The 16,294-nt window shown below is 35.6% G+C and overlaps 1 protein-coding gene across 3 annotated transcripts in view; it reads left to right on the forward strand.

Moving 5' to 3' along the window:
- Positions 1-16,294, forward strand: part of VPS54 (VPS54 subunit of GARP complex) — a 173,638-nt gene that overhangs the window by 96,204 nt on the left and 61,140 nt on the right. For all 3 annotated transcript variants that reach the window (XM_055401023.2, XM_088841305.1, XM_055401028.2), the window contains 3 exons: positions 570-604; positions 3,140-3,271; positions 6,442-6,827. In XM_055401023.2, coding sequence (XP_055256998.2) covers positions 570-604; positions 3,140-3,271; positions 6,442-6,827 — 553 coding nt within the window. The remainder of the gene's footprint in view (positions 1-569; positions 605-3,139; positions 3,272-6,441; positions 6,828-16,294) is intronic.

Here is a 16,294-nt window from a genome sequence, read left to right on the forward strand (position 1 = left end):
AAAGGTTAAGAGTATGGAGACGCAGGGCAGTTGATGAAGTGAGCTCAGAGAAGAGGCAGGAGAGGATGGAGTCCAAGTACAGAAAGCTTTGTTTGGAAAGGAGGGTGCCTTGTCTTGAGATCTGATTGGCAAGATGAAGATAAAGGAGGTTCATTTTCAAGAAGCATATAGATGATACAAATTAAGATGTCTAAGAAGAAAACTAATATGATATTAAAAAAAACTTTGATCAAAGGAATTCTGGATGGGATGGTGGATATTTTGAACAATAAAAATAGTATTTCTATAAGATAGTACCAAGCTTTCTGTGTCCATTTTAAAAAGATTTGAAATGTATTTAGTTGTTTTATTGCTACTATACAATTGATAAAAATTATTTGAAGAGTGTCTTATTTAGCACTTTGCCTACTACTAAACATAAGGAGGTGTTTATTTATTGAAGGAAGAAACTTAAGTGGTTATTTAGTTGTGACCTAGTGTAGTGTTGAATCTGTCAAAATATATTTTATGGAAATAAAGTGAAAACAAGTTTTAAAAAATCATATTTTTCCTTTTCTTTTTAAAAATAGATAAATCCAGGACAGATCTGGAGCAAGTACCTAAGGTAACAAAGCCTGAAAAATGAGAATACAGCTTTTTAATATTTGATCTTTAATTTTGTCTTGAAAGAAACTTTCACTGGGCTGTTTTCTGATGCTTTGACCACTTTGATTTTTCTGGGACTTTGTTGCATCACTTTTATTTGCTCTCTTTTGCATTATCAGTTTCTTCTTTGTCACCAAAACCTACAAATATGTTTAAATCTCTTCATTAAAAAAAATAATAATTTGATCTTATTGCATCCCCAGTTGCTCAGTCGTATCTGACTCTTTGCAACCCCATGGACTGTAGCCTGCCAGGCTCCTCTGTCTGTGGGATTTTTCAGGCCAGAATACTGGAGCAGATTGCCATTTCCTCCTCCAGGGGATCTTCCAACCCAGAGACTGAACCTGCATCTTCTGCATCTGCTTCATTGGCAGGCAGATTCTTTACCACTGAGCCACCTGGGAAGCCCCCATTGATCTTATTGCTGCTACTGCTAAGTCACTTCAGTCGTGTCCGACTCTGTATGACCCCATAGATGGCAGCCAACCAGGCTCCCCCGTCCCTGGGATTCTCCAGGCAAGAACACTGGAGTGGGTTGCCATTTCCTTCTCCAATGTGTGAAAGTGAAAAGTGAAAGTGAAGTCGCTCAGTCGTGTCCGACTAGTAGCGACCCCATGGACTGCAGCCCACCAGGCTCCCCTGTCCATGCGATTTTCTAGGCAAGAGTACTGGAGTGGCTTGCCATTGCCTTCTCCATTGATCTTATTACCCCACCAAGTTATTAGATATTTTCTTTGTATGAAAATTTGTGTAGAGGCGTGTAATAGATGAGTGTGTTTTTGTTTTCTGGGGAAAGAGTCCATTGCATTCATCAGATTCTCAGAGGTCTATGATAATTGCTTTTTAGGGTGAGAAGAGACAGAAAGATGAAAGAAACAGAAAAGGGCAGTCATGTTTAAAGTTCTTTGATTTCTACAAAACAAAATTCAAACTCTATCATTTAAGGCCCTTAATTATTCCTTTCCATCATAGTCATACTCTTAACTTTTGCCTACTAATCTTAGGCATTTATTTTTTCTTTTTTACACATTTTTTACTTCAAACTTTTTTGCTGGCTCCATGCTTTATTTGCACTGTTCCTTTAGCCTGAAAGACTTTTACCTCTCCGTATCTTATCTGGTACAGTTTCTTGCTTAAATGGCAACTTGTATGAATATGTTTCCCCCCAGATGAAGATCACTGGACCCTTTGCCAAACTCTCATAGCATTTTATCTAGATCCCTACTGTCCCTTTTAAGACATTTGTCATTCTTTTCCTTATAAAATATTTATGATATGTTTTATCACATCTCTGTGGTGAAAGATCCTTGAGATTAGGATCTCTGTAATAATTTAGCTTTGTTTCCACCTTAGTGCCTAGCATAAGAATAAATCATAATCATAAACATGTATTGAATTAGTCAATCCTTTTAGTTATACTAGAGGGATTAGAAAATATACTCATGTCCCTAGTTCCTAGTTAGATTTCCCAATCATCAGTTAGTTCAGTTCAGTTGCTCGGTCTTGTCCGACTCTTTGTGACCCCAGCACATGACTGCAGCATGCCAGGTTTCCCTGTCCATCATCAGTTCCTGGAGCATGCTCAAACTCATGTCCACTGAGTTGGTGATGCCATCCAACCATCTTATCCTCTGTTTTCTCCTTCTTCTTCTGCCTTCAATCTTTTCCCAATCATATTCATACTAATTTTGGATATGGGTCATATGAATCAGTGAATATAGTAAAATATTATATAGAAATTAATTAATAAATTAATTGATTAAAACACGTTTCAAACCTTATTCTGTGTGCTGGAATACAAAGATTAATAATCTGTAAATCCAATCTTACAGGAACATATTGTCTCTGGGGAGAGATGTACATATTAAATAAATAATATTTATGAAGTATGAGATAAGTATACATGGTATACTTGTGTTTAGAAAAGTGAAAGTAAAAGTCACTGAGTTGTGTTTGACTCTTTGCGACCCCATGGACTATATAGTCCATGGAATTCTCTAGGCCAGAATACTGGAGTGGGTAGCCTTTCCCTTCTCCAGGGGATCTTCCCAACCCAGGGATCAAACCCAGGTCACCCACATTGCAGGTGGATTCTTTACCAGCTGAGCCACAGGGAAGCCCCTTGTGTTTAGAGATGGGGTTAAATAAATAAATTTTGTAAAGTATGAGGTAAATAAAGCTCTTTATACCCTTCTAAGAGAGTTTGGTCTGTTAGTCGTGGGAATTCACTGAGAAATTTAAAAAGAGAAGTTGATTATAATAGTTACAGTTGCATTTTAATGGTATGTCTGACAGTAGTATAAAGCATGGATTAGGGAAGGATATCAGTAAGTAGCCATTCGCTGTAATCCAGAGATAGATTTTTGTATACATAGCTTGTTATCACTTCCTTTTTCTGTATATGTCTGAGATTCAAGTTAATTATTTTAATGAAGGGGATATTAGATATAAAGAAAATGTTTATCTAATTGAGGGAAATGCATTTTTTTATTAGATTTTTATGAAACCAGATTTTGCCTTGGACGATTCCTTAACTTTTAATTCAGTTTTACCATGGTCTCATTTTAATACTGCTGGTGGAAAAGGAAATCGTGATGCAGCTTCCTCAAAGTTGCTACAAGAAAAGGTAATTTTTATTTTTTCCATGTAGAAAACTATTTTAATTAAATGGTACAATTGGGTTAGCCAAAAAATTCTTTCAGATTTTTTTTGATATCGTACAGAAAAACCTGAATGAACATTTTGGCCAATCCAATATTTGTGTGTGTTCATAGTTAGTTATTTAGTAGGCACTAATTCCTTTAATTTTATCCTTATTATTACTGATAATTTGAACCCTTTAACTCTTAACTGATAAAGGAACAGTATTTTGTTTCAGTGCAATACCAGTTGTGCTGTTGAAAAGGAAAAGCTTATTGTTTGAGTGCTTCTTATCCAAATCAGCAGTTGACAGAAATTCAGATGAAAGGATGTAGTAGATAATGCAATTAATTGTTTTACATTTATTCCAAACAATATGTTGGCTAATTTTATATTCTTTATGATTTAAATCACAGAAAATGAACTTTTCCTAAGAAACTATTTTTCCTCCTTTACACATAGTAATGATTATTTTGAAGCAAAAATACCATAGTTAAAAATTACAGTGTTCATTTAGCTTTGCAAAGCTTTGCAAAGCCTAGCCTTTTGCATGTCTGCAGTTTTTCAAAATTTTATAATGTTCTATATTTCAGAAGTCAACACCTGAAAGTCATTTAAAATGTAAAACTTTAAACAGAACTCACATATCAAGACTCTTTTAAAAATGGAATAGAAAATAAAGACCTTTGATCTCTGTTCTTTCCTAGTACTCAGTTTAGAACATTCCTGAAACTGACTGTGGTTCCTAAACTGAGATGAAGCATTCTGTTGTAGTCTAGTGACAGCTCTTGACAGTCTGAAAGCTTGTCTCATGTGGGCTGTTCAATAAGTTGGGTCTGGTCCTCTTCAACTGAAGAAAGGGCGACTTAGGAGAGGAGAAGAAATGTGAGGAAAGAATCATGAGTATGCCTTCCTCATAGTTGAAAATGAGTTCCCTTTTTTTTTTTTTTGGCAACATTTTCATCTATGAAGATTTTCCTTGAGTAAAAATAAATTCATAAATCTTAGGAAAAGGATATGGACATAGGCTCACTCCCAGACTACTTTTTTACATTCCAGGTATATCCCCTTGTATACCTTAAAAGAGAAAAACAACAGAAGCCAATAAAAATTTCATCAATCTATACAAATACTTTTATGAATACTTAAAAAAATTGTTCCCTTTATAGAATTTTAATAGGAAATGAATTATGAAAATATTATGTCTTTGAAAAGAATATATCAATGGAATATTGATAAATTGCAAAAATCTTTGAAACTCAAACGAAATACTTTTCTCATGTTAAATGTTAGAGTGACCAATGGAATTTTTTTTTTTTTTGATAAGTTGCAAAATCAGCTTTGTTACTTTTACATTTTGTTTCCTTCTCACTCTGCTCTATTCTTAGAAAAGGAATGGAAAACAGGATTCCAAGACAGGATTCAAACTCACTATATGATTGATGACAATTGTTTTATCTTGCTAGCTTTAAAGAAGGGAAGCTAGCAAGGATTAGAGAAATTTATATCTTATTGTAGTGCTGCTATCCAAAGTTGTGTTCTGCGATGAGATTAATGAGTTTGGTTTAGAATGTAAATCATTGTACTGCTTCCTTCATTAAGAAAGTCTTTCTATGAAAAATTATAGCAAAGTTCCTCATTTTGTCATGGACCTCTTGAATAGTTCACAAACTGGCAGCAGCATATGGACTGGATTCCGAGTAGCACTGTCCTAAAGGAGTTACTCGTTCTCCATTTTCTGAAAATTGAGTTACTTTAGCTTGTGATGTAACTAAGTATTTTCATCCCCTTATTGCTTTTTGGGTAAATAAATGAGCAGTCATTGAAGATAAAAAGAGCAACAGCAAAAGAGTATAAATGCAAGAGATTTAAACTATAAAAGAATGTCTTTTTTGTAACCTATTTATGAATAGATTTTGAAGGAGTCTTATTGAAGATATGCATCATCCTGCATAGTTTTAAGTAAACAAGCTTGGTGACCAAATAATCTCCTAATTTTATGAGTCCCAAATGTAGTAAGCCCATTCACCCTTTAACACTGTGAATTCTTCTGAGATGTTCAGAGATAATTCTTAAAGTTTCAGCTATGGGTTGAAGACTCTAAAAGTAAAAAAGTGGGAGAGAAATAGAAAGATAATGTAGCCAAAAAAAGACATATGCAGTTTTGAAGGAAGAAAAGACAACTCAAGTTTTAGGAGTCCATATTTGAAATTAGAAAGCATTTTTAATATATGTTACTCTAGGAATTAGTTTTGATAGTGCTACCGATAAAATATATATGAATTAATTGTTTCAAGCATCTATCAACCATTTAAGAGGAAAGCTCATTGGAAATAACCTGGATTTTACAAATTGATAAAAGAATAATTGCTGAAATGTAAAATAAACAGCCCTGGCAAAAAAAAGATCCAGATGAATTCTGGTACATTCTACAATTGGTGACTTGATCACCAATCTGTCTTTCATGAATTCTGTAGATTTTTCAGGCAGCGTGGTGCAGTAGAAAGAACTTCAGTTTTTGAGTTAGACAAACCTGAGCACAAATTTCATTTTTTTGGCTTACTAATTATGTGACTTTATTCAAGTAATTTAATGTTTCTGAGCCTTAGTATCTTCACTTGTAAAAGAAAATAATAATAAAACCTGTATTCTAAGACTGTTGAAATTAGTAAATTTTATATATATATAAATAAAATACCAGTGCCTGATACATAGAAGGAAAAAGTCAATAAATAATAACCTATAATTATCTTTCAGTCAGATAAATGACTTGATATTGCTGATAGCGATGATGTGTAGAGGTTAAGGAAATCAATCTTCTCTCTCTGTCAGATCTCAGAACTTCTGAAACTGGGTTATACTCTGAGGTGACTGTGAGGTACTTTTACTTTCTAGAAAGTAGTTGGTGTTTGGAGGGCAGTAGTGGCAGGAGCAGAGGAAGAAAGTAAATCAGCTTCTATGATTTTTGTCTTACATTTATTAATCTTTGGGCTTTACCTTTCATCACCTTTCTATTTTGTGTGCCTATCAAGCATCATATAATCTAATGGTTCACACAATGGGATTTAAAATACATGTAGAAATATTGTATCATTTTGAGAAAACATTTGGATAGTTAAGATATAATTCTATGATTTTTTTTTCTTTCCTCTTAAGCTGAGCCATTATCTGGATATTGTGGAAGTAAACATTGCTCACCAGATCTCTCTACGTTCAGAAGCATTTTTTCATGCAATGACCTCTCAACACGAATTGCAGGACTACCTCAAGAAAACTTCCCAGGCTGTAAAAATGCTTCGAGATAAAATTGCACAGATTGATAAAGTAATGTGTGAAGGATCACTACACATTTTAAGACTGGCACTTACCAGAAATAATTGTGTTAAAGTGTACAATAAACTGAAGTTAATGGCCACTGTACACCAGACTCAGCCTACAGTACAGGTGTTGTTATCTACTTCTGAATTTGTCGGAGCATTGGACTTAATAGCAACAACACAAGAGGTTCTACAGCAGGAACTTCAGGGCATTCATAGCTTCCGGTATGTCCATTAAGTAAGCCATTAGAAATAAAGTTAAATTTTCAAAGGATAAATTTAGTGTGTAATGAAAACTGAAAAAGTATGAATGTAGTTAGAGTTACATGGGTATTTTTTCTTCTAGATTGACCTGTTTAATATTGTCATTCTGAAATTTTAGTCTTACTAAAATAAAAAAATCATAAGGACCAATATTTCCAGATATTTGGATCAGTTCAGTTCAGTTGCTCAGTCGTGTCCGACTCTTTGTGATCCCATGAACCGCAGCATGCCAGGTCTCCCTGTCCATCACCAACTCTTGGCATTTACCCAAACTCATGTCCATTGAGTTGGTGATGCACCATCTCATCCTCTGTTTTCCCCTTCTTCTCCCACCTTCAGTCTTTCCCAGCATCAGGGTCTTTTCTAATGAGTCAGCTCTTCACATCAGGTGGCCAAAATATTGGAGTTTCATCTTCAACATCAGTCCTTCCAATGAACACCCAGGACTGATTTTCTTAAGGATGGACTGGTTGGATCTCCTTGCAGTCCACGGGACTCTCAAGAGCCTTCTCCAACACCACAGTTCAAAAGCATCAATTCTTCAGTGCTCAGCTTTCTTTATACTGCAACTCTCACATCCATACATGACTACTGGAAAACCATAGCCTTGACTAGACAGACCTTTGTTGACAAAGTAATGTCTGTGCTTTTTAATATGCTGACTAGGTTAGTCATAACTTTTCTTCCAAGAAGTAAGCATCTTGTAATTTCATGGCTTCAGTCAGCATCTGCAGTGATTTTGGAGACCCCAAAAATAAAGTCTGCCACTGTTTCCACTGTTTCCCCATCTATTTGCCATGAAGTGATGGGACCAGATGCCATGATCTTAGCTTTCTGAATGTTGAGCTTTAAGCCAACTTTTTCACTCTTCTCTTTCACTTTCATCAAGAGGCTCTTTAGTTCTTCACTTTTTGCTATAAGGGTGGTGTCATCTGCCTATCTGAGGTTATTGATATTTCTCCCGGCAATCTTGATTCCAGCTTGTGCTTCATCCAGCCCAGCTTTTCTCATGATGTACTCTGCATATAAGTTAAATAAGCAGGGTGACAGTATACAGCCTTGACGTACTCCTTTTCCTATTTGGAACCAGTCTGTTGTTCCATGTCCAGTTCTAACTGTTGCTTCCTGACCTGCATCCATATTTCTCAAGAGGCAGGTTAGGTGGTCTGATGAACTATGGACGGAGGTTCATGACATAGTACCGGAGACAGGGATCAAGACCATCCCCAAGAAAAAGAAATGCAAAAAAGCAAAATGGCTGTGTGAGGAGGCCTTGCAAATTGCTGTGAAAAGAAGAGAAGTGAAAAGCAAAGGAGAAAAGGAAAGATATACCCATTTGAATGCAGAGTTCCAAAGAATAGCAAGGAGAGATAAGAAAGTCTTCCTCAGTGGTCAATGCAAAGAAATACAGGAAAACAATAGAATGGGAAAGACTAGGGATCTCTTCAAGAAAATTAGAAATAGCAAGGGAACATTTCATGCAAAGATGGGCACAATAAAGGACAAAGTTTGTGGACCTAACAGAAGCAGAAGATATTGAGAAGAGGTGGCAAGAATACATAGAAGAACTGTACAAAAAACAAAAAAGATCTTCATGACCCAGATAATCATGATGGTGTGATCACTCACCTGGAGCCAGACATCCTGGAATGTGAAGTCAAGTGGGCCTTGGGAAGCATTACTATGAACAAAGCTAGTGGAGGTGATGGAATTCCAGTTGAGCTATTTCAAATCCTGAAAGATGATACTGTGAAAGCGCTGCACTCGATATGCCAGCAAATTTGGAAAGCTCAGCAGTGGCCATAGGACTGGAAAAGGTCAGTTTTCATTCCAATCCCAAAGAAAGGCAATGCCAAAGAATGCTCAAACTACTGCACAATTGCACTCATCTCACACGCTAGTAAAGTAATGCTCAAAATTCTCCAAGTCAGGCTTCAACGATACGTGACCCGTGAAATTCCAGATGTTCAAGCTGGTTTTAGAAATGGCAGAGGAACTAGAGATCAAATTGCCAACATCCGCTGGGTCATCAAAAAAGCAAGAGTTTCAGAGAAACATTTATTTCTGCTTTATTGACTATGCCAAAGCCTTTGACTGTGTGGATCACAATAACCTGTGGAAAATTCTGAAAGAGATATTTGGATAAAGAAGTAAAATTAAATTCCCTAGTAGATGAAATTGATAAAAGGCCAGTCACAACTTTGAAACTGATAACATTTTGAAAATGTTGAAATGGCTTTGTGTCAAAGTAGAGAAAGTGGAGAAAGGAAATACCACTTCATTTTAAAAGCTATTGAATAAATTTTAAATTAGATAATTATTAAAATTCATTTTTCATTTGCAGTCTATCACATTGCAAAATATTTCACATGATGATGGAAGAGACCCAATTTCTTTTGAGGCTTTATTTTGAAAATACCTTTAAAATTAGGGTTTTAGTTATTTTTTGTGCAATCATGTCAAATATTTAATTTGTAGGGCAGACCAGTTATAAGTCATCAAAATTTCTTAATATATTCTGAGAACCTTCAGAATATATTACATTACAGAGCACATCTTTATAAAACTTCTTTGTAGTCACTCAGTAGTATAAGATTTAGGTGGGTTTCCCAGCAGATAGGACTTCAACAAGGACTTTGCAGGTCTGGTTAACTGAAATAATCTTCAATATGGGCTTCCTTGGTGGCTCAGCTGGTAAAGAATCCGCATGCAATGCAGGAGACCATGGTTCAATTCCTAAGAGGTATAGGCTACCTATTCCAGTATTCTTGGGCTTCCCTGATATCTCAGACGTTAAAGGATCTGCCTGCAATGTGGGGACCTGGGTTCGATCCCAGGGTTGGGAAGATCCCCTGGAGAAGGGAACGGCTACCCACTCCAGTATTCTGACCTGGAGAATTCCATGGACAGAGGAGCCTAGCAGGCTACAGTCCATGGGGTCAGAAAGAGTCAGACACTACTAAGGGACTTTCACTTTATCTTAAATATAAAATTATTTTAATTGAATTATAAGTTATTGCTAAGAGTATGTAATTGGGATATTTATTTAGAAAGCACTTTAAAAAAATTGGCCCAAATTTAATTATGCAAGTAAATGATTGATTCATTTATTTTAGAAATGGTCATTGATCAACTGTTACATGAGAGACACCTGGCAGAATACTGGGCCTATAGCCATGAACAAAGCAGAGATGTTTCCTGTTGTGTTTCTGCAATTTATTTGTCAGTAGAGATGCAGAAATTACTAGGTAGTTATGATACGGTATAATACAGTATGATGATTAATATACAGATTGCGATGGAGTTTAACCTTAGGGGAAAAACCTTCTCTAGACATTTATGTTTGCAGAAGTTTGGATTACAGATCTCTTTGAAAATCTATTTTAAGCTGTGGTCAGACCTTCTTTCCAAAATATACCTGTGCATAAAATTTTGCAATCAATTATGGGTGGTTTGTAGTCCTTTGGAGTCTACTTTGAATTTCTCAGCATGGGAACCCAGGGTGACTAAATGATTTTTAGTTTCCCCTTTACCTCTGAAATTTTAAACATTTCTCTTTTAAATGTGTGCATGGAATATATTTTTTAAATAAATAATTTTGTCAGTATTTTAGCAAAATGGACTTCTGTAATAACAGAAGCTGTTTTTAACTTGTCACTCCTATATAATTAAAATGTTGTTGAATATTAGCAACTGATTCTACAAAGTAGAATGCGTTATCCTCTGAACAGAGAAATAGAAACAAAGATTAAATGCTTGCCTGCTGAACGCAGATTTTGAAACTATTCTAATTTTTACTCCAAAGGTCATGCAGTTTATTTCATTTTCTTGACTCAAAGTTTATGCCCAATAATATTGATTAAAAGTATAGTTATCCAAAGCCATCTGGAAAATAAGAACAGGGTTGAATATTTATTCCTAGTGGATTATGATTTATTGGAAGGCAAAGTGAAAATTTTATAATCTTGTAATCATCTTGAGCTGGAACACAAGGAAGAGTTTACCTTTATTTTCAGGCTCACTTTTTTTGTTTGTATCTTAACTCAGGGGACAAAATATTCTTCATAAAAAAGGGCATATAATTTTTTAAAGACTTTGAAATATTCTAGTTGTCTACCTTTTGCTCATGTATCTTTCTAATATTTTTTAGGACCTGCACATTTATAAAGAGCATTTATTCTTCACATAAAATATGTATGAAAGTATATTTGATCCTTGATATATTGCAGGTTTCGTGTAGAAAAGATTCAGTTATGTTGAAATTCAGGGGTATAATGTTATTTGCTCTTATTGTAAAGGTTTTGTAGAACCTCTTTTCAGTTTTCACCATTGTTAGTTTTTTTTGTTACTACTTACTACCACCACCACTATAAAATCCAAGACCATTTTTTGAATACTTTGGTTTTCTGTGCAAGATACTATGCTAAGAATATTGTACATATTGATATTATTTGACCCCACTCTCCACTCCAGAAAACCCCTCTGAGATAGTCTTGCCTCATTTTAATAGATAAGAAAGATAAAACATTGAAAATCTTAGATAACTTGTTGCAAGTTATACAAATAACTTGCTCCAAGTCATAGAACACATTATAAAACAGTAGAGTCAAAATTCAGTCAAGATCTCATTGGGCCCAAGAGTTGTGTATACTTTTTAATATATTTCATTGAGGTTTTATAGGATCTCAAATAGATCACTCTAACATCAGTGCTAATTTTCTAGTGCAAGAGGTTTTAAACTGTGGGCAATTTACAGATTTGCTAAGCGAGAAACCTACCATAGTAATAAATTTTAGGATAAAAATTAATGCAACTAGTTTTTCTAGTTGTTTGCCTTCTTTTTCTTTTTGAAAGAAAAGGTGGAAAACATTCAGAGTTAATTACAGGTTCCAGTTTACTGTAATATGATTTTATTGATCAGAGAGGCCACCTTAGGATTTCACTTAAGGGATTTTTATTGTTGGAACTTTTAAAAGGTATTTAATATCTTGTTTGCTCCTGATATAGTCTTCCATAATTTAGATTTTCAAAACATTATAAAAACATCCACATTGTATGCTCTGAGATGAAGTCAAAACAACAAATTTTCTGCTATTTGGTGAAAATAGTATTATTGTTGGGTTTATTGATATGTAAGTTTTTCTGATAAAAGCAGCACAGAAGTCATTGTTGTGAACCCACAGCTTAGTAGAACAGTTGAATTCATGTACAAATTGAGGCATATTAAAGTAGCAAGTATTAGAATTGCTCTGATTTATTTAGCTGGATATATGGACCTGTGTATGTTTTTAGAAAGTTATTTTTAGTTATTTGTCATTTCAGTATATTTCTTTCGCCACTCTTAATTACCATGTGTGATTATTAGGGTGTTGTTGTTGCTTTTGTTGTTCAGTCATGTCCAGCTCTGTGATCTCATGGACTGCACCATGCCAGGCTTCTCTGTCTTCCACTGTCTCTGGAGTTTGCTCAAATTCATGTCCATTAAGTTGGTGATGCTATCTAACCATCTTATCCTCTGTTGCCCACTTCTTCTCATACTTTTAAAATGAACTGTTAATGGATCTATCTATTAAATATTTTTGGTAAGGTTAATAATGTTCAGTATAATTGCATCTATTGATAAGGAGTCAAAAATACTGTAAACAGAGCAAGGACGAAAAGGTGAATCTTATAAAACCTTATAATTCTAGAAGTTTTGTTTAAGGATTCACTTAAATCTTTTAACATGTTATCTTACACCTGTGAGTACATAATAAATATTATTTGATACTAATATTGAAATTCGTATCTGTTCTTCATTTATCAGGCTTTAAAATTACTTTAAGATGCATAGAAATGAAAGACCTCCTTTATTTTCAGTATTATCTGAGGTTGAATAGAACCTCACATTTAAATGATTATGCTGAATATCACTAGATACAGTCCTGTGGACTTCATACCATAATTATTTGTTGGGATTTGCTGAGGACTGCTTATACCTGAAGGTAACACATACTTGAGTGGTAACCTCTAGTTTACATTCAAAAGGAATTTATGATCTTTATAAAAATTAATTGAGAACCGAGCATTGTTAAAGTTCTATGTGGATTTATATCCTACCCTATTACTACTTTTTAAAAAGCTTGTTGAAAACTGAAACATACACAAAAATAGAGGAAATTATGTGAAGAGAGTTGTATGAAGCTGGGTAAACTGCATATCACCTGTGAATTATCAACTCATGGCCAACTTTGTTCTCTCTACATTCCTCCCCCTATTCTTGGATTATTTTGAAACAAATCCAAAATATCATTTCATTTTATCCATAAGTATTCCAGTGTGTATCTTTGAAAGATAAAGATCCTTAAAAACATAATTTGAATATCATTTATAGTTTCAAATAGCTAGTCAGTGTTCAAATTGTCCTACTTCTCGAAATTCTTTTCATAGTTTATTTGTTGACATAGGTTCAAAATATAACTATATATTACAATTGGTTGATATATTTCAAATGTCTTTTGATATATTGTTCTCCATTCTTCTCATTTTTCCCCTTTCAAAATATTTATTGAAGAAATTAAATTATCTTTGTAGTGCCTCTCACAGTCTGGATTTTGCCAACTTCATCCACATGTTTATTAGCAGGTTTCCTTTTGCCTGTATTTTGTGTAAACTTGTAGTTAGATTTAAAGGCTTGATCAGGTTTAAGTTTTTCTTAGAAATCATATATCTGGTTGTCTCTTTTTATGATATTAGCAGCCATTTGATGATCATTGCCTAGATTTATCATCTCATTGTGGGTTGCAAATAATGATATTCTAATTCTCAACTTCCTTATTTGTTTATTAATGGAATATTTCTATAAAGCCATATTTCTCCATAACAATTATTTGGTAATTCTGAAGGACAGTTCTTACAAGGACAGGCAAGATAAATTCTAGGTTCTTTTCCTTTGTCAAGGCTATGGTTTTTCCAGTGGTCATGTATGGATGTGAGAGTTGGACTGTGAAGAAAGCTGATCGCCGAAGAATTCTTGCTTTTGAACTGTGGTGCTGGAGAAGACTCTTGAGAGTCCCTTGGACTGCAAGGAGATCCAACCAGTCCATTCTAGAGGAGATCAATCCTGGGTGTTCATTGGAAGGACTGATGCTAAAGCTGAAACTCCCAATACTTTGGCCACCTCATGCGACGAGTTGACTCACTGGAAAAGACTCTGATGCTGGGAAGGATTGGGGGCGGGAGAAGAAGGGGACGACAGAGAATGAGATGGCTGGATGGCATCACCGACTCGATGGACATGAGTTTGAGTGAACTCTTGGAGTTGGTGATGGACAGGGAGGCCTGGCGTGCTGTGATTCATGGGGTCACAAAAAGTCGGACACGACTGAGCGACTGAACTGAACTGAACTTTAACTGGCAGTTTTTTAAATAATGAATTGAAAATCTAGCTTCTTCCAAATGTTTTGTAAGCACATGGTTTTATAAATATTTGAAGTATTACTTTTTTTGTTTTTTTTTTTAAACTTTATTTATTGGCTGTGCTGAGTCTTTGTTACTGAGTGGGCTTTCTCTAGTTGTGAGTGGGGACTACTCTTCGTTGTGGTATGTGAGCTTCTTGTTGAGGTGCTTCTCTTTTGAAGCACAGGATCTAGGACTCATGGGCTTCAGTACCTGTTGCTCACGGGCTCTAGAGCACAGGCTCATAGTTGCGGCTTATGGGCTTAACTCTGTGGCATATGGGATCCTCCTGGATCAGGGATTAAACTCATGTCTCCTATACTGGCAGGAGGGTCCTTTACCACTGAGACACTAAGGAAGCCCCAAGTTTTTTGCTTTTAATAATTTTCATTGGTATTCATTTTGTTCTTATATAGGAACCTCCTCATATCCTTTTGATTCTTTGAGTAGTTGTTGATGGTTTTCTTACTTCATGTTATGATGGGATACTCATGTTATACTTTTTCTGTTCCAGATTTGCAAATGCCATTTCTCTAAGGAGCCCTAGTTTTTTTAGTAGGAAATGGTACTTATTATAGTCTAGGTGTTCCGTGTAGCAAGGTCCTTGCTACACCTCTGATCAAAGGCTGATTGGTCATGATTGTCAGGCCTTTTTAGTGGGTAAAGCTAGAAAATAAATTTCCTTTTTAAAGAAAAATGTATGAGTTTGTTCCAGGAATGTTCCAGGATAGTTCCACTGTGTACTGATAAATTTAGGACTGTAGAGTTCTTGTTTCTTCAACTTTGCATATATTTACCTTTCCAGCAGGCTGAAAACTGTGCTTCCTAATGACACCAACATAATTACTCATTTGTTTTATCCAACAATATACATAAAATTGGGCTTCCTAGGTGATGCTAGTGGTAAAGAACCTGCCTGGCAATGTAGGAGATGTAAGAGACGTGGGTTTGACCCTGAGTTGGAGGAGGGCATGGCAACCCACTCCAGTATTCTTGCCTGGAGAATCCCATGGACAGAGGAGCCTGGAGGGCTACGGTCTGTAGTGTCGCAGAGTCGGACACGACTGAAGTGACTTAGCACACACATACATAGAGTGCTCTCAGAACTAACAATATTATTACTACAAGCACATAGGATTTCTTTTTCTTTTTCTTAAGGTATATCCCTTGTGGGATGAATGGATAAATTACTGTGTTTTAAAGTCACTTGAAATAATTTCCTCTTTTGTAAATTTGCCTCTAGTTTGATACATAGTTAAGCTCATTTATTTCATTTGCTTTTGATATTTAAGGGTTGCTGTTTTTAGGTGTAACATTGTTTTACAACTATGTTCTGTGGACATGAGTTTGAGTGAACTCCGGGAGTTGGTGATGGACAGGGAGGCCTGGCGTGCTGTGATTCATGGGGTCGCGGAGAGTTGGACACGACTGAGCGACTGAACTGAACTGAACTAAGTGGTTACATGGTTCCAAAGTCAAATCTATGAAAGAAGATAATTTGGAGAAATTTAACTTCTGTGTTAGTCCCCTTCCTCTCTATCTACTCCTGTTAGTCATCATTTTGAAAAAGTTTTACTTTATATTTATCCATCTATCTGTCCTCATCTTAGATAAGCAATTGCATACTGTACATAGTTTTCTCCACCTTACTGTTTTTACCTTACATATGAGGTCGCTAAGAGTCGGACATGACTGAGCGACTTCACTTTCACTTTTCACTTTCATGCATTGGAGAAGGAAATGGCAACCCACTCTAGTGTTCTTGCCTGGAGAATCCCAGGGACAGGGGAACCTGGTGGGCTGCCGTCTATGGGGTCACACAGAGTCGGACACGACTGACGTGACTTAGCAGCAGCAGCATACCCTGTAGATCATGCTATAGTACACATTCTCAGTGGAGAATATCACCTTAGGGAGGGGAAATTGGTTCTTGAAGGGTGAAAAAAATGTCTTGAATTTTACAGTGGTTTGTTGTGCTGAAAGGCCATGAT

Source organism: Moschus berezovskii, chromosome 11 (assembly GCF_049115385.1).
Source record: "Moschus berezovskii isolate FMDL1 chromosome 11, NW_MosBer_1.0, whole genome shotgun sequence".
Taxonomy (NCBI): Eukaryota; Metazoa; Chordata; class Mammalia; order Artiodactyla; family Moschidae; genus Moschus; species Moschus berezovskii.